The 18,822-nt window shown below is 43.1% G+C and overlaps 1 protein-coding gene across 1 annotated transcript; it reads left to right on the plus strand.

Moving 5' to 3' along the window:
* The first annotated feature begins 8,679 nt into the window (after positions 1 to 8,679).
* Positions 8,680 to 12,458, plus strand: LOC143925412 (uncharacterized). Its single transcript, XM_077449965.1, has 2 exons — positions 8,680 to 8,711; positions 10,959 to 12,458. The coding sequence occupies exon 2, from the start codon at positions 10,969 to 10,971 to the stop codon at positions 11,986 to 11,988; it is 1,020 nt and encodes a 339-aa protein (XP_077306091.1). The 5' UTR covers positions 8,680 to 8,711; positions 10,959 to 10,968; the 3' UTR covers positions 11,989 to 12,458.
* The last annotated feature ends 6,364 nt before the right edge of the window (positions 12,459 to 18,822 follow it).

Consider the following 18,822-nt stretch of genomic DNA (forward strand, 5'->3'; position numbering starts at 1 on the left):
TTTTCTTTTTTTTTTTTTTTTTGTTGCATTTTAGCCCAAATATGAGATCTGAGGACCTTTTGACCCCAGATCTCATATTTAAGAGGACCTGTCATGCTTTTTTCTATTACAAGGGATGTTTACATTCCTTGTAATAGGAATAAAAGTGATCCATTTTATTTTTTTATTTTTTTAAAGTGTAAAAATAAATAAAATAAATTAAAATAAATAAGAAAAAAAAAATTTTTTTTTTAAAAACACCCCGTTAGGACGAGCTTGCGCACAGAAGCGAGCGCATACGTGAGTAGCGCCCGCATATGAAAACGGTGGTCAAACCACATATGTGAGGTATCGCCGCGATCGGTAGAGCGAGAGCAATAATTCTAGCCCTAGACCTCCTCTGTAACGCAAAAAATGCAACCTGTAGAATTTTTTAAATGTCGCTTATGGAGATTTTTGAGGCTAAAAGTTTGACGCCATTCCACGAGCGGGCGCAATTTTGAAGCGTGACATGTTGGGTATCAATTTACTCGGCATACCATTATCTTTCACAGTATAAAAAAAAATTGGGCTAATTTTACTGTTGTCTTATTTTTTTATTCAAAAAAGTGAATTTTTTCCCAAAAAAGTGCGCTTCTAAGACCGCTGCGCAAATACGGTGTGAAAAAAAGTATTTCAATGACCGCCATTTTATTCTCTAGCGTGTTAGAAAAAAAACAATATAAAATGTTTGGGGGTTCTAAGTAATTTTCTAGCAAAAAAAACTGTTTTAAACATGGAAACAAAATTAGGGGGAAAACACTGCGCTAAAGTATAACAAAATGGCCTCAACAGCCAAGAAATAGCAGCTAACACCAAAAACAAACAAAGTTCAACATGCAAATGGAAAAAATTTGTGTAGCGCTTGAATAATAATAAGTGTAATTAACATGGATTAAGAGATAATCAAAAAATCATATAGTGGATAATATAAGAAAAAGGTCCATAAGGTGAGCACCAATTTCACAATAAAGCTGGTATGGAGATGGCTGGACCGTCATAGGCAAAAACAGTTCATTGAGCAGATATGTTCATATAAGCCAGCTTGTCTGTAAACATCAAAGGAGGTAGATAAATACTTCTTACCAGCTGTGTTGGACTCACAAAGTCATATGACAGTTGAGTCTAAAGAGGCTTGAGGTCTCACTCTGGGACCAAGGAGTATATGAAGGGAGGTCCGATGAACCGGTGGAGGAACTTCAAACGGCTGTATACTCAGTGGTGTGTTTCACGGATGGAACATCGAGGTAGTTCAAAGTCCAACTCAGACACGGCCCATTATACCGATACTCCAATCACCCCAAGTGGGGGGGAAAATGTTTGGGGGTTAAGCCACAAAGGAAAGAAAAAAGAAAAAAGAGCTCCACATGGTGCGGGTCAGAAGGTAAAAAATACGAATTTATTGAAGTCAAAAAGTAATTAATGACTTGGTGATCACAAAAATAGAATAAAATAAAGTTAAAAGCAATGTGGGGTACCAACAGCTAGCCCAACGCGTTTCGACTTAAAAGTCTTCGACAGGGACATGTTGGGACCCACCACATTGCTAACAAATATATAAGGAGTCAGAGACAGTTCCGCCTACAAAGGGGCGGAGACTCCTGTCACGGACCGCCTTTTCCAAATACAATGAACAATAAAATCAGGTCAAGATAAATATGTTCAATCGCACTAAACGAATACACATATCGTCTAATATAACTTTTCCAATCAAACAAGCAGTTAATTCAGATTTGATAATAGTGAAAGATAAATCAAATAACCTATACACTCAGTGAGCCAATTGCATACATTGATCAAGGCCTCTTCCAAGTAAGTCTAATATAGCCACAGGGTATACCACCTAAATACAAAGATATCAGACATACAACATTACCTCAATATAGATGTATGTTATATCATGGCCTGGGAGGACTGCTTCATATTTATGTTGTATCACAAATGTAGCTACGGGACTCGAGAAGGTGATATCTCACGGTGATCAGTCATTATATAAGTTAGATGTTGCTTGCTTGTTTGTCGGCGATATACGGCCGAGAATTGTATATTCGTAACCATGGTAACTGGTATTGCGTGTTATTCCATAGGCCAGAGATTCCGATCAGGTGATCGGAAGCGTCATGGCGTGTAGTGTAGCGGAGAGATCTCCACCAATCGCTCGGTGTACAAATCACATGATAAGATGTGGGAGTGACTGTGGAGGCCGGCCGTCCGCAAGATAGGGGCGTGTACATGTAGACGTCAGCTGGTATAACGTTATACAGGCATGTGAAAGCGGGGAGGGGCGTCCAGACTTGGCGCCATTTCCCAGTGATGTACGTCACACGCCGCAGGGCGTGGCGAACAGCACCGGGGCGAATCAAAGCGATCGAATGTGTGACGATATTACGCATGCGTCATGGCTTGTGACGTAACTACGTCACGTTATACGCCGTGATATGCAGAAAGCCCACTACGCCTAGGCCAAGCGAAAGGATATGTAAACAAAAGCTATGTTACGTCGGGCCGAACCAAATAACAAGTCGGATGTCACGGTGTGCCCATGGCAACCAAGAAACATCCTGCATTTTGAAAAGCGGAGTATAATGAAATGAAAAAACCGAATTTTAGAAAAACGAGAAGAAGCTCACACATCCTACTAAAGTTGGCATGAGAAACTAACGGTGGATGAATATAAAAATTTTAATGATTAAAAAATGTTGTGGGTCTAATATTATATGTTAGAAATGTACGCCACATAGTAAGGCAGACCCTGGGGCATCTGAGTCCCAAAGGGTAAATTTGAAATGTGATAAATATGGCATATTCACAGATTATGCCAAATGTACAGCAAGGGGGACCAGATATGAATGTATGTTTCACAGAGGAAGTATATCCCAAATCGCATAAGGTTAAAGAATGCAATATAATCCCACGTAATTATAATAGAGCATGGGCAGGGAATGGAAACATGTAAAAAGGAAAAGTGAATCAAAATATAAAGAGATTCAATTGTATCAATGAAATTAAATGACGTGCAGAAAAAAACACAGACCAACGATTATGGGATGTGTATCATAAAGGTGAAATGTTGCATGAATTAATATGTGAACATACTAAGAATCCATGAAAAAAATGAACAAATAAATCGTAAAAAATAAGCAAAAGTGGGTGTAGAGATTAAAAAGTATGTGACTAAATTAGGCCTGATTAATGAAACTATTAATGTCCCAATCTGTATTCATGCCAAAGGGGGAGTAGCACCTAAGTTCATAAATCCAAAACTAAGTTCATAAATCCCACATTGCTTTTAACTTTATTTTATTCTATTTTTGTGATCACCAAGTCATTAATTACTTTTTGACTTCAATAAATTCGTATTTTTTACCTTCTGACCCGCACCATGTGGAGCTCTTTTTTCTTTTTTCTTTCCTTTGTGGCTTAACCCCCAAACATTTCCCCCCCACTTGGGGGGATTGGAGTATCGGTATAATGGGCCGTGTCTGAGTTGGACTTTGAACTACCTCGATGTTCCATCCGTGAAACACACCACTGAGTATACAGCCGTTTGAAGTTCCTCCACCGGTTCATCGGACCTCCCTTCATATACTCCTTGGTCCCAGAGTGAGACCTCAAGCCTCTTTAGACTCAACTGTCATATGACTTTGTGAGTCCAACACAGCTGGTAAGAAGTATTTATCTACCTCCTTTGATGTTTACAGACAAGCTGGCTTATATGAACATATCTGCTCAATGAACTGTTTTTGCCTATGACGGTCCAGCCATCTCCATACCAGCTTTATTGTGAAATTGGTGCTCACCTTATGGACCTTTTTCTTATATTATCCACTATATGATTTTTTGATTATCTCTTAATCCATGTTAATTACACTTATTATTATTCAAGCGCTACACAAATTTTTTCCATTTAAACATGGAAACACCAAGTCCGAAAAAGAGGCCTGGTCCTTAAGTGGTTAAACAAATTTCCGGCAAGTTTTGTGATTTAGCATTACTATAATACCAATTGATATTCTGTTCTAAATGAATTGGCAAAGCTGGAGTGCCATTAGCAGAGACGCCACTAGGTGGCGACCAAACTCCCATAGCTGAAACGTCAGAGGCTAAAACATTACTTATAGCTGGCTGACAAAACGATTTCTGAATAGCTAATTCTTTAGACACTTTAGATAATAGATCTACCACACCATTTAATAATTCATTAACAGAAGGTTCATACATACCTGCACTCCCTTCATGTAAAGCAGGCCCACTATCAAGCCCTGCTTCAGTGAAAGGCAGCATGGTCGGTTGCCTAGGTGATGCCTGACGCTGTGGAGAGGGAGACCACTCCCTCAGAGAGGTTGCTCCGCCTTCCGTACCGCCTCCGGCCCCACCCACCGCTTCAGACGTGGGAGCTCTTCCGCTCAGCTGGCCGCTCTGCCTGCCCGTTCCAAGCCTTCCCCCGCCCGCCTGCCCTCTGGTACGGTCCTGAGAAGGACCAGCTCTTTTCTGAATAGCAGGGCGCGGCGGATAGGCGGGTTGCGCTTCCTTTTCGACACCCCATCCGTCCGAACCGGGGGGGCGGCACTTCCTTGCTGACGCGCTGGCTCCTCCTCCACATCTTCGGGATCCGCTTCTTCCTGACGCATCGACGGCTCCCGGGCTTCCACCGCTGACCGCTCTCCTCTTCTTTCCTCCGGACCAGGACGGCTGACAGGCGGTGTAGCTCCCACCGGAGCCTCTTGACACGACGGGTGGGTAGGTCTAAGCATTGGCGATTCCAGGCTTCCCTCCTCTCTCATCTTCCGGCCTCAGAAGAGACTGTTTATTCAGGGCAGAACCCAGAGAGAACACCACAGCTCTTCTTCTGAGGCGAATGAGCCCCCTCAGCGGAACCCCCTTTATATAGCCCCACAAACCCCAAGAAAACTGGTTTAAACCAGTTCTTCCCGGGCTTTTTCACATGTCATAAAGAGGGGTCACCTGTACCCCTCCTCAAAAACATGTGACCAACAGCTGTTTCCCCGCTGGCCACAGGCTCTGTGGGGGAACTTGAAACAGCTGATCCAGCCGCTCTCCCATGAGGAAAAGGGGGGGCAAGAAACTGCCCTCTCCTGTCATTCTACATACAATTACGGAGCTGCAGATTGAAAAGGAAAGGTCATTTTTTTAACATAATTCAATTACAATATGACTTGTGTCACAATTGTATACGCTATATTATTAGTATTTATTTGCTAATTTTTTTCTTCTTTCTTCATGAAAGTGGAGTTACTCTTTAACCCTTTTGCCGCCAGGTTCATAGGTCGTACGGACCTAATGGCGGGGGTCAGGGGCGGACTGACAACTCATGGGGCCCCCGGGCAATAGGAGATTATGGGGCCACACAGTATACACAAACATAGTATACACAAACACACACAGTATACAATCACACAGTATACACAGACATGTTTCTGTTGCCTGAGAAGGTACTGGAGAGGTGGGGCAGCTATAATCTCTGGATTTTTAGACCAAAAGGATGTCGGTAAGGGACATTTCAGAGACAGATGTAAAAAAAAAACACAGATTTTTACATACTGTCCCTGGTTTTACTGAGACTGGCAACCTTGATGGGGCCCCCTAGTGGCATGGGGCCCTCGGGCAGTGCCCGAGTGGCCCAATGGTCAGTCCGCCCCTGGCGGGGGTATCACACAGAGTCCGGTGGCTGTAGCCACCTACCTGTCAGGTGAGAGAATTCTGCAGCTCCGCTGCCGCCCAATCGCTCACACACACCCTGGTACCGGCGTCATCCTGCCCCCACTGCAGTACCGTGCCATTCTTACTGGGATATACTTGCCCATCGGGGGGGCCCGGGATCTCCACGGCCGGTGCAGGCAGGTAGAGGGGAAGGAGAAGAGCGCACACACGTCCGCTCTCCTTCACTGCTTGTTGTGACCCAGAAAGCTCTCGGTTTTTCCGTCTTGCTTTGCCAGGAAAGGATGTCTTGCAATGTGATCAGCATTGTAAAACATTCAGTGGAATACAGGGGAGACATTGGTGGTCTTTTAGACCCTGCATATCTCAATAAAGAGAACCTGTCACCTAAAATCATCACATGGGGGACTGTTTGTCCCTCTATGTGATGAATAAAAAATTTTTTTTTTTTTTTGCAAAAAAATAAAGTTACACCAAAGCACATAAACCCCCCAAAAAATTGGTGGCCCCCACCCCCACTTATACACACGCATGAACGTAAACGCGTGTGTCATGGCGCCTACTCATGAAAACGTTGATTGAGATACACATGTTACATATTGCCGCGCACGCTGGAATGAGAGTAATAATTTTAACAAGACCTCCTCTGTAACACTAAACTGATACCTTTTGAAGCTTTGCCTATAGAAGATATAGCGTACTGAAGTTTTATGTCATTTCACGGGTGCACAAAAATGTAAGGTTTGGCATGTTGGGTATCTATTTACCCGGCGCATATTTTACTAAGAATTGGGAAATTTATTGCATTTGTCTGCCCTAAAATTCACGTTTGTGACATTAAAAATTGCAACTACCACTATTTTATTCTCTAGGTTGTCTGCTTTCAGAAATGATGTAATATTTGTGAGTTTTGTGTAATATTCAGGCCTAAAATTATTTTTTAAACATGTGCAAAAAAACGCAAACATTTCTCTACAAGTGAAAGGGTTAAAGCAGCTGGTGAGGAGACGATACATTGCCTCCTCACTGCCTGTCAAATGCTCTCTAAGGCTGGGTTCACACCTGTGCAAATCTGATGTGTCTTTCTGCGCATCCAATTCGCATAGCAGTAGATTGTGACCGGTTCTCTATGGAGCCGGTTCATACATCTCCACCGCGGCTCTGGAGTGATTTGCACAGGAGACCCGTGTGTAAGGTTGCCACCTCATCCCTTTAAAACCAAACATATTAATTACACAGGTTCTGTGGCTAGTTAAGGTGGTAATTAAACTCACTTGGAGCCGTATCTGCATTCAGTTAGCCTCAGAACCTATGTAATTCATATGTGTTCAGGTTTAAAGGGATGAGGTGGCAACTCTACCTGTGCGTCTTTTGGTCTGTTTCAGGTCCAAATTAAGCCAAAAATTCAGGTTGAAATCGGACCTGAAACTGTAAATGAAGACGCACCGGACTCCTGCGCTGAGCCACTGCGTGTTCTAGTGTGATCCCAGCCTAAAGAGCGGTCCGAACGAAAATTTCTCCTTAGAGACCAAAGCAAAAAGCAAGAGCGAATGAGCTCTTAGAGCAGGTTACATATTTAGCAAAATGTGGAGGTAAAGAATAACTAAAAGCAAACTTTTTTTATTTTGGATAGTGTAAAGAGGGATTGGAACATCTGTCAGGTTTTTATTGCTGTCTGAATCTCCTCAATGAGGAAACACTCTCTTTATTTGACATGTTTACCGTTATCACCAAAAATGAAAAATCACTACTTTGGGTTGTCCCCAAAACAAGAATAGAGGAGAAATCTTCCAATAGGGACAATAGTTCTGCTGCGGATTCTTTCATTTTGAATGGATTTCCTCTTACTTCCTGTTTTGACTGTGGGACAGGAAGTGAAGGGAAATCTCCCCAATAGGGCTCAGATGGAAAAAAAATAAAAATGCTGACGAGTGTTATAACCTTCCCTAAGCAGTTCACACAGGGGCGACACGACTTGCACATGACTTCAGCAGTGACTTGCAAAAACGACTTCTGTATAGAAGTCAATGCAAGTCGCCTGAAGTCGTCCCCAAAAATAGTACAGGACTTGAGTCGCTCCTATTAGAACTGTTCCATAGTACAGAACGGAGCGGAACTTGTCAGGCAGCTAAGTCGCCTGACAAGTCGCTCCTGTGTGAACCGGCACTAAAGCTGGCCAATCATTATTCAATTCTCTTGTATACCAATGGACTCTGTTATGGTCAGTGGGAGATCGATCTGTTGATCCCCGCTGAGCAGGCAGATGACAGGTCTGTCTCCATTCACTGTGCAGAGAAAGACCTGTCAGAGCCCCGCTCTCCTCTATGGTGAGATTGGATGAAAACAGACCGCCTGTCTGTTTTGCATCCGATCCTCCAGACGGATGGAAGATAGGGTCACCATCCATCTGGATTTCAGGGGCAGGATCGGATCGGATATTGGCGGATGTCAGTGGACATGTCACCGCTGACATCCGCCGCTCCATAGAGGTGCATGGAGCGTCCGATCAGGTCCAACTGAAAGGCAGACCTGATCAGAGCACCCGTGTGAAAGGGGCCTTAGATTTACCAAAACCACATAATATGAAGTAAAACTAAACTTTCAATGTGTATGCAATCAGGCAGGCTCTTGCACAACATAGTTGAAGGTAAATCTAAAGGAAATTGAATAAGAAAATTGTATAATGTATGGTCAGCCTCTCTCCCTCCAAAAATGAAAAAAAATATTTTAGTTCTACTTTGGCTGCCCAGGATTCCAGGGGTTGGAAACACACAAAATAAAATCTCACATATACTTTGCTAAATAAGAAGCAGTCCGAATTGCAAATGTGTAGCTAATTTTCTTACCAAAAGTCCCCCTGAGATTGTATCAGGTGATTATAATGAAGGTGAACCCAGCCAATCAGAGATCAGTGTGTTGGGTGATCTACATATATAAGAAGGAGCTCAGATTGTTGGGCTCACATGTACTGAGCACCACGGATCTTTTTCAGCGCTGCACACAGGCTTTGCATTGTAAGTATATAGAATTGGCCTTTTCTAGTGTAATTTCTTATACTGAAGAATGTAAACTATAGGTGTTGGGTATGAATGATTTATTTTATATGGATGTGCACCCTTGTATATTAGGGGTTGGGACATTTTTATTTTTCTCCTCCATTTGCTTGTCGTCCAACATTTCAAGTGTCTGAAACTATATTACTTTCCAGAGCTCTTGGGACAACCTAACCTACACATTGCTACTTTTCACTAGGATGTCCATTCTTGGGCCCACCCTTCACTGACCACACATGGCTATGATTGACTTTTGAGGCCACCCAGCATACAGTATTGATGGGGCACATATTGTGGTAGGCTAGGATGAGCCCATTGGAGAGTTGGGAGAGCAGAGTATTGCTACAATTCCCCCCCCCCCCCCCCCCCCCCACCTAATGCCTGTAGCAACCAATCAGCATGTACTGGTCTGACTTGAGCAAAGTGACTTCTGATTACATAATTAAGCAAGAACAAAGGATACCTATCTGGGTAAAATGTAGGTTGTCAATGATGAGTTTCTCCTAATACCGCTGACTGAGAACAGCCTGCAGATCCGGAAAGTCAATAAGTCAGATCTTCTGATTTGTATACTTGTTCTAGATGAGTCCCTCAGAGTACAGAAGGGATTTAATCAGTATGACAGCCAAGCAACATGCATTTTGAGAGGTCAGTTATGGTGAGATTTTTAACCCTTTTAGTGAGTGTGTCTTAATGTATTCCTAAACCCAGGACCCTGCATTCACTATATCTGATCTCCCACAGTACATGGAAATGCAATTCTTTATTAAATCTCAATGGCTAAATTCATTTTCTCATTAACAGTGTATGTATATAGCAGTCTTGTGACTTTTACTGTGTTCCTGAGAATGATCCCTAGTTTAAAATGGTTGTAAAATCCTATAATCCGCTCTATTACAGTGGTGTATGTGTTTCTATAATACATTATTGTAACGTACAACTCAACCTTTTGAGATGAAATTGAGGGACACCTATCTGCAAACCTATGCAGGCATAGGACACACCCCTTGCCACACCCCCTTAAAGAAATGTAGTAAAAACACAAGATTGGTTAAACCTTAAAGGATAAATCCTTTTATATTGGCTTTTGGAATTTACAAATGCAGCAATTTATAAAATGGATGAAAGGTTTAGCACTGCAAAAGCACTTTATTTGAAAGAGTGCTTTTATATACAACTATATAGATCAGACTGAAATGAGGGACTTTGCTCCAAATCAGAGAGTCCCTCAAAATCATGGCCAGGTGGGTGCTATGCTGTAATGGAGTATATTATAGGATTTGACAAGCATTTTAATTCGGTTCACACTGGGAACTCCTGACCGGGAGAGGGGGGACAGAAGATGGCATATTACATGGTAAGACCTACCCAAAAATAAGCACTACTGTCTTATTTTTGGGGAAACAAGGTATCGGTATTTTGGTTAAAGCAGGTAGTTAGTTTAATTCTCCTGACTGTTCTGGGGCTGCCGTACCCCTGACCCTCTGGACAGTGCTGATTGGCCCTCTGCTAATCTCATGCACCCTTCCAAGAGAAACTCTAGCAATACACACAACTGAGCATATGCAGAGTGCCCCCTCCCAGCTCTGTACTATCAGACTGGGTGCTGCTTAAGAAGGGGAGGATAAGAGAAGACGGGATCAAAGTTACTTTATTTTTACAGTTGTGGCTTTAAACTTTTTAAAGGGTACACATATTAAACACTCCTGTTCCTGCCCATATTGCATGTTCCATCAATGCACAAACTGGATTTCACATTCCTTTCATGGAAATGTAAATGAGGACGTGCTGGAAAAGATCACTACAGATCTGGGGAAAATATGGACTCTCCTGAAGACCATACTATAACCAGAAAATGTGCGGGGCAGGTGGCGTTCAGGTTGGCATTACCTTCCCCCCTCTTAGCACTCAGTAGCTGACACTTTAGTACTACAAATGAAGTTGGTGCTGGAAGATTTCTGCTGCCCAGTGCTGTGATAGCTATATGTTCCTTGTTCAGACCTATGTAATGGGTAATATACTTACTCATGGCAGCAGCCTAACATACTGTAATGGCCTGGGGGGGGGGGGGGCATATACTTTCCCTTTTCTCAGCCCAGTCCCCCCTTTTTAACTAGAATTTTTTACTTGTACTGCATCTGTAAAATCTAAAATGGCTTAACTGGTTAATGGGTGCATATCTTAATTGTATTTTTCTCTTCCTTTCAGCATCTCAGCTATGATTGTCCCAAAGAGCAAAAGTAAAGCAGATTTTTGTGGCGTGGACCAGTATTACTATATTGTCAGGCCAGACCTTAATTGTTACATGAGATCATCAAACTTTAATCGTGGAGAAGGGCTGGATGTCTTCAGCTTGCACCCATCCTGCAGGAATGGCGATCATTACGTGGCCTATGAGGATGACCACTTCTACATTATCAAGTCAGACCACTACCGACGAGTTACAAACATGAACACAGATGACAGTGCCGTTGTTTATTCCCTACACCCTAACTGTCAAGGGGGCAGTCATTATTGTTCGGCTTTTGGATACTTCTATATCATTTTTCAGGACCGAGGGGTCTATCGCCGAACAAGGAACATGAACAAATACGAAGCAGGTGAAGAATTCACGCTACACCCAGAATGCAGAAATGGCCTTTATTATTTTGGTGTGAGAAATTACTACTATTTTGTGAATCCTGAGGACCAATGGGGAGGGATTAAGTACACAAGATGTACCAACTTCAACAAAAACGAGGGCGTTGATACCTACTCATTCCATCCCAGCATCTACGGCTTTCTGCCTGGAGGCCTGGCTATTGCCAAGGGCCCATCCTATGGTGAGTGGGTGTGCATCAAGACCATTGACAATGACTCCCAGACCCCCCTTCAATGGAAGAATCAGGTTTCCAAGAAGGTTGGATATGAGAAGGAGAAGGTATCCAGTATGGAGCACAACTGGAAAGTAACAGCAACTGTCTCGGCCGAGACAGGAGGATTGGGTGCTTTGATCACTAAGGCCCAGTTTTCCCTTAGCACTGAATACGGTGGCTCTAGTACAAACACAGAGAAAGAGAATTGGAATGAGGTCACTGAAGTTGCGGAGACAATGACACTCACTGTGGAGCCAAAACAAAAAGTCTACATCTTTGTCTACAAGATGGGATTGGGAAAAGAGCCTGTGCTACATTGCCGTGACATGAGAATTCTTGACAAGCCTTCTCCACCTACTGATAACCCCCTTCCACATGCATGAAATTAGTTCAGATTTAGATTTCCAAAGTTGATGTGGCTTCAGTCACTCCTATTAGCAGTGGACCTATACTAGTTCTCATACTGGACAATGTAAGGCTTTCACAGGAGAGATTTTGGGCAGATTGTAATTCCTTCCCCTGTGGTCAATGCTCTGCTGCCATACCATTGATAATCCTGTAGGGCTGTAGAACATTCCTGTTTTCACTTTGTGCCCACCTGGGCAAGTGATGTGGCCCCCCCCTCTGTGGGAAGACAGGATGGGAAATGTCCTAGTACCAGGATATCAGGGGTAGCGAGTGCAATCTACTTCAGAGTACTTTCTGTGACATCAGTTACATTTGCCCTGTATGACTGATGCCAAGGTTCACTTCAAAGGACAACTTTAAAATTGTAAACATTGGCAGACTGAGAAAGTGGTGACCATTGCGTTTGGACCATAATTCTGTTTAATAAATATGCTTTGAAATTGCATTTCCTGTGTCCTGCTTAATTTTAAAACTTAAAGAACTCCACAACACAGCTGCATTTTTAAACTACAACATTTAATGGTGTAATGTTTTTGTAAAATCTCTCCCTAACAGTGTTTGCCGTCTGTACCCTGGTTCAGCAAAATCTGTTAGCGGTCAGAATATATTTCCTATGTGCGGTTTGCTTCATAGGAATTTCTGAAAATTCAGAAGCATCCAAAATACAAATTTTTGTTGCTGAATTTCAGATCCAAATTCTGTTACAATGGAAACATGACTGGTGTTCTGTTGACCAATCCAGGTTTTCTGCTGCTGATTGAGGATTGGGGTGTGTGAATTTTAATGGGAGTGGGAGATTCTGAATGTTCATTAATATTATTGAAGTTAAAAACCCAGGGATGGTGGGAGCCCCTCATGACTTTATAACTACCATTATTGAGAGGGGATTTATTTTTTTTATTTTTTCTTAACTCTTCCTAACCAACGTTTCTAATTGTTACGAAAAGTTAACAAACTTTGTATTTTTGTATGAATCCAAATTGAATTTTTGGACACAGAACGGCTAATGCAAAATGTAATGAAACTAATTTTATTGACAGCGCACATGTCTAGAAAATTTTCTGTAAATTTTTTAATTCATTCCTAACTAAGAGGTTAGCCTTTGTTCGCCCCCCCCCCCCCCACACACACACACAAATTGTGTGCCCGTTTAAAACTGGTGAGTGCAATTTTAGCAGAGAAAGCAAATGGCTCCCTAATGAGGTAGGCTACACAAATAGTATTGGCATCTTTTAGTGATCTGACAAAGGGGATTATTTACTAAAAGCAAAGCCACTTTGCACTGCAAGTGCACTTGGAAGGGCAGTGCAGTCACTTTAGATCCGAGGGGGACATGAAAGGATGATAAAAAGCATTTTAGCTTGCAGATTGTATCATAAAATCAGCAGAACTCCCCCCCCCCCCCCCCCCCCCCCCATTTCATACTTGCAGCGACTGCACATGCAGTGCAAAGGAGTTACCCTTAGTAAATAGCCCCCGTAGGTGTAGGTCAGTATTGCCTTGAATGACCACAACATACAGGGATATACAAGTGCTTATCTAAATTTTTATTTAAACTATTAATCCCCACTGAGACCACCGCTTGTGGAAGGGAATTCCACATCCTTGCTGCACTTACAGTAAAGAACCCTCTGTCAGTGATGGCGAACCTTGGCACCCCAGATGTTTTGGAACTACATTTCCCATGATGCTCAACTGCACTGTAGAGTGCATGAGCATCATGGGAAATGTAGTTCCATAACATCTGGGGTGCCAAGGTTCGCCATCACTGCTCTATGTAGTTTAACCTCATGCCGCTGCAGTTGTACTGCAGCAACATGGCTTGGCTGCGCAAATCACCGTCATGTTATATCAGTAACATAGATGGCCAGAGGAGCTTGCCTGCAGTTGCGATCACCACTGGGTTTCCACAATCACTCAGGGGCACACAGAACTGGGATGTGAAACAGGTTTCTGGTTCTCTGAGAGAACAGTCTAATCATACAGAGTATTAATGGTGGTCTGTCATCTCCCCCTAGACTTTTTTTTTTTTTTTTTTTTTTTTTTTTTGTGTGTCATGGGGGGGGGGGGGTGTTCTGTGCAAGTTCTGTGCACTGCCCCTTGTAAAAAGAAGCTCAGCTTCTGTATTTAAGGCTTGGTTCACACTTGACATACACTCCGACTTTGGAAGCACATGATGTGTACAAACCAGTGGTTCGATCTGAGGGCCGCCTTAGCGGGTCTGACACAAGTCACTACTTTGGTCTGTTTTCAGCCCATTTAATATCCTTAAAACTGGATCCTCGTCCTAACCATCTTACTTTTCACAGCCGACATGGTGATCACTGCAGCAAGAGAAGGAATTTGTCACAGTGGGATTGGTTGAAGGACAAGTCAGACGTTCTCAAAGTCAGAACAAAATTGTATACTGTGCCATCAACTTGGATGGAAGTAGGACTGATATTGCAGGGCCCAGTAAGATGACAGTTGTACAACAATCTTGACGTACCAGTGTGAACCCGGCCTAAAAGGGAAAGTTGTGAGCAGCCCTTCTGTCTGAGGTACCCAATCTGGGAGAGCTCACACAGGCCAGAAGGTTATATAACTTCTTGCATGCTGAAGTATATTTAACAGAAGTAATTGCAATTAGTGGAACAGATACTATCATTCAAATAACCCGGTGCCCATACAATTGCAATAGAACAGACATTAATGGTACAATGTTGCAGTAAGGCACAGTATTGCAGCAGCAGATTACTTTTCAATGGCACAGTTTAGCAGTGGAATTTTGCTCAGTAGTGGTAGAGCCGATCCTAGGGGCACCGATGTCTGGGTGCAGAAATATTTCTGGTGCCCCCACATGGACGTGGTCATCTTAACTCCTCCCCGTTACAAATGTTTCTATGGCAAAGAATCAAACACAGAGATGCTCCCCTAAGGAGTCTTTGTTACCCTGGGATCCTCCCATGATCTCTTAACAATAAACAAATTACAGGAAGAGAGTACACTAATGGGACTGGGGGGGGGGGGGAGTCTCTCTGATGGACACGGAGAGGGCTTCTGTTAGAGAGTATGGTAGAAAGAGCTCTCAGACATACTACAGACGACGGTCAGAGACTACAGCCATGATGATACAAGAGATGGTCAGACTGCAGAAATGATATCAAATGCAGCCTACCAGTTCCCACCAAACACAGCTCATCAGTGGCCACCAATTGTAGCCTGTCAGTGCCCACTAATTGCAGCCTACCAATGCCTCTGGATCACAGAGAGTGGCAATGATCTCCTGTCATGGAGCTTGGATTTGAATCACCCAGGCGGCCACTGTAACAAAGACCCGCCTCCTAGACCAGCTTGCGGCTTCTATGATGCAGGTCACACTGATTCAATTTCACTGCATTGGATCAGTGTTCTGTCTACCTCACAGGAGGCGGGACTTTGTTACAGTGCCGCCGGGCATTTCAGACCAAAGCTCATGCAGTGTATGGGACACACACAAGCAGTGGCATCACTAGGGTTGGTGTCACCTGGTGCGATAAAACATGGTGTCACCCCCCCCCTCCTGTTTTTGGGCCAGCATTGGAGCTCGTTGGCACATGTTGCGGCATTCAGTAGGGCCTACAGCAGTGGTTAACTCTGATCCTCTGTACCCACTAACAGGCCAGAATTGTACCACTTCAATACCGGGCTATAGTCATATAACATCTGCAGATAGGATCTCCCATCCTGGACGGGAATGAAATTGGCTCTTTACCACGTGACTGGCTGTGTCCAATCACAGCTGGTCACAGAATGTAAACAAACTGCAGTAACGAGATGTTACCGGGTTCTCCTCCTCACACACTGATCGTGTGTCAGAAGGTGATTGTGGTAACATATCATTACCGCTTACAGTACACACCAACCACACTGATTGCCCCCCCCCCCCCCCCCAATAAAGAGTACCTGTCACTACCCATCAGAGTACCTGTCATCACCCATCAAAGTACCTGTCGGCACCATTCAGAGTACCCGAGTACCAGTCACAGCCCATCTGAGTACCCAAGTACCTGTCACATCCCATCTGAGTACCTGTTACAGCCCATCTGAATACCTGAGTACCTGTCACAGTATATATGTGGGTACCTGAGTACCTGTCACAGTCCATCTGAGTACCCGGGTACCTGTCACAGTCCATCTGAGTACCCGAGTACCTGTCACAGTCCATCTGAGTACCCAAGTACCTGTCACAGTTCATCTGAGTACCTGTCACAACCCATCTGAGTACCTGTCAGCACCCGAGTACCAGTCACAGCCCATCAGAGTACCCAAGTATCTATTTGTAGTCCATCAGATTATTTCAGTACCTGTCACCAGGCCATCAGAGTACCCAAGTACCTGTCACCAGGCCATCAGAGTAACTGAGTATGCTGTCACCAGGCCAACAGAGTACCTGAGTATCTATCTCAAGCCGATCAGAGTACCCAAGTACCTGTCACCAGCCTATTAGAGTACCCGAGTACTTGTCTCCAGTCCAGCAGAGTACCCATCTGCAGCCCATGCCTCATAGAATGTACGTTGGGGTATTTGCTTTCCAAAATGGGGTAATTCCACTGTCCTCATGCACCAGGACCTTAAAAAATGTGATAGGTAGGAATGAAATGAGATGTGTAATTTATGCTCCTAGAACGCCTGAAGGTACTACTTCAGTGTTGGGCCTCTCTATGTGGACAGGCTGTGTAAAAGTCTCACACATGTGGTATTGCCATACTCAGGACGAGTAGCAGAATATGTTTTGGGGTGTATATATACATGCTATGTGTTAGAAATATCTTATAAATTGGCAACTTTGTGTAAAAAAAAGATTTTCATTTACTTTCCACGTTTTCTGAAGACTTGTGTAAAAAAATGAACCCTTCAAAAGACTCATTATGCCTCATAGAATAGACGTTGGGGTGTTTGCTTTCCAAAATGGGGTAATTTTGTGGGTAATTCCATTGCCCTGGTGATACAGGGCCTTCAAAAGTGTAATAGGTGGTTAGGAAATTCGAGGTGTAATTTATGCTCCTAGTACACCTGATGGTGCTCCCTGCATGTTGGGCCTCTCTATGTGGCCAGGCTGTGTAAAAGTCTCACACATGTGGTATCGCCATATTCAGGAGGAGTAGCAGAATGTATTTTGAGGTGTCATTTTTGCTATATACATGCTTTTACAACTTCAAAAAACTCACCATGCCTCTTGCTAAACACATTTGACTGTCTACTTTTCAAAAAGGGGTCATTTGGGGGCTATTGGTACTTTCCTGACATTTCAGGGCCTCAAGAAATGAGATAGGCCGTCAGCGCATCAAGTGTGATCAATTTTCAATGATTTGCACCATAGCTTGTAGACTCTATAACTTTCACAGAGCCTAATGCTGGCCATACATTATACAATTTTCTTTCTATAGATTTCCTTTAGATTTACCAAAACCATATAATATGAGGTCGAATCTAAACACTTTCAATTTGTGTGCAATCAGACAGGCACTTGTACCACACAGTTGAAGGTAAATCTAAAGGAAATGTAATAAGAAAATTGTATGGTATATAGCCAGTTTAACCACTTCCCGACCAGCGCACGACGATGTACGTCGACAGAATGGCACGGGCAGGCATATTGGCGTACAGGTACGTCCAATATTCAATGCCGCCCTGCCATCGGGAGCGTGCCGCCGGCGGCACGCTCCCGCGCTGGTCGGGACCCCCGTGAGTCCGGTCGCGGGACCCGCAGACTCGATCGCCGCGGGCATCCCCGCGATCGTCTCACGGAGCGGCCGAATGGAGGAAATGCCGAGTAAACAGCATTTCTCCATTCTGCCTAGCAACTAGTGACGCTGATCTCTGCTCCATGTGATTGGAGCAGAGATCAGTGTTCACTAAATGAAAGCCCAACCCCCCCACAGTTAGTAACACACCCCTAGGAACACTTAACCCCTACACTGCCACCCACTGGTTAACCCCTTCACTGCCAGTGTCATTTACACAGGAATCACTGCATTTATATAGCAGTGATTACTGTATAAATGACAATGGTCCCAAAAATGTGTCAAAAATGTCCGATGGGTCCCCCACAATGTCGCAGTCACAATAAAAATCGCTGATCGCCGCCATTACTAGTAAAAAAATAAATAAAAATTATTAATAAAAATGCTATAAAACTATCCCTATTTTGTAAACACTATAACTTTTGCACAAACCAATCAATAATCTATTATTGCGATTTTTTTTACCAAAAATATGTAGAATACGTATCGGCCTAAACTGAGGGAAAAAAAATTTTTTTTATATATTTTTGGGGGATATTTATTATAACAAAAACTAAAAAATAATGCGTTTTTTTTCAAAATTGTCGCTCTATTTTTGTTTATAGCGCAAAAAATAAAAACCGCAGGGGTGATCAAATACCACCAAAAGAAAGCTCTATTTGTGGGAAAAAAAGGACGTCAATTTTGTTTGGGAGCCACGTTGCACGACCGCGCAATTGTCAGTTAAAGCGACGCAGTGCCGAATCGCAAAAAGGGGTCTGGTCTTTGACCAGCAAATTGGTCCGGTCTGAAAGTGGTTAAATAATATCCACTAATTCGGGTTATTTTTTACCAAAGAGATGTAGCCGTATAACTTTTGGCCCAAATGTATGAACAAAAATGACTTATTTGCTAAATTTTGTCATAGAAACTAAAAAAAAGTGTTTTCTTTTTCAAAATGTTCACTCTTTTTTCACTTATGTTGCAAAAAAAAAAAAAACCCAGTCATGATTAAATACCACCAAAAGAAAGCTCTATTTATATGAAAAAAAATGCTAAAAATTT

The sequence above is a fragment of the Lithobates pipiens genome, unplaced genomic scaffold, assembly GCF_037356315.1.
Source record: "Lithobates pipiens isolate NorthernLeopardFrog02 unplaced genomic scaffold, aLitPip1_a1.2 Scaffold_22, whole genome shotgun sequence".
NCBI classification, from domain to species: Eukaryota; Metazoa; Chordata; class Amphibia; order Anura; family Ranidae; genus Lithobates; species Lithobates pipiens.

Coding starts and splice junctions, on each gene's coding strand:
- LOC143925412 (XM_077449965.1), top strand. CDS start 10,969: ATGATTGTCCCAAAGAGCAAAAGTAAAGCAGATTTTTGTGGCGTGGAC.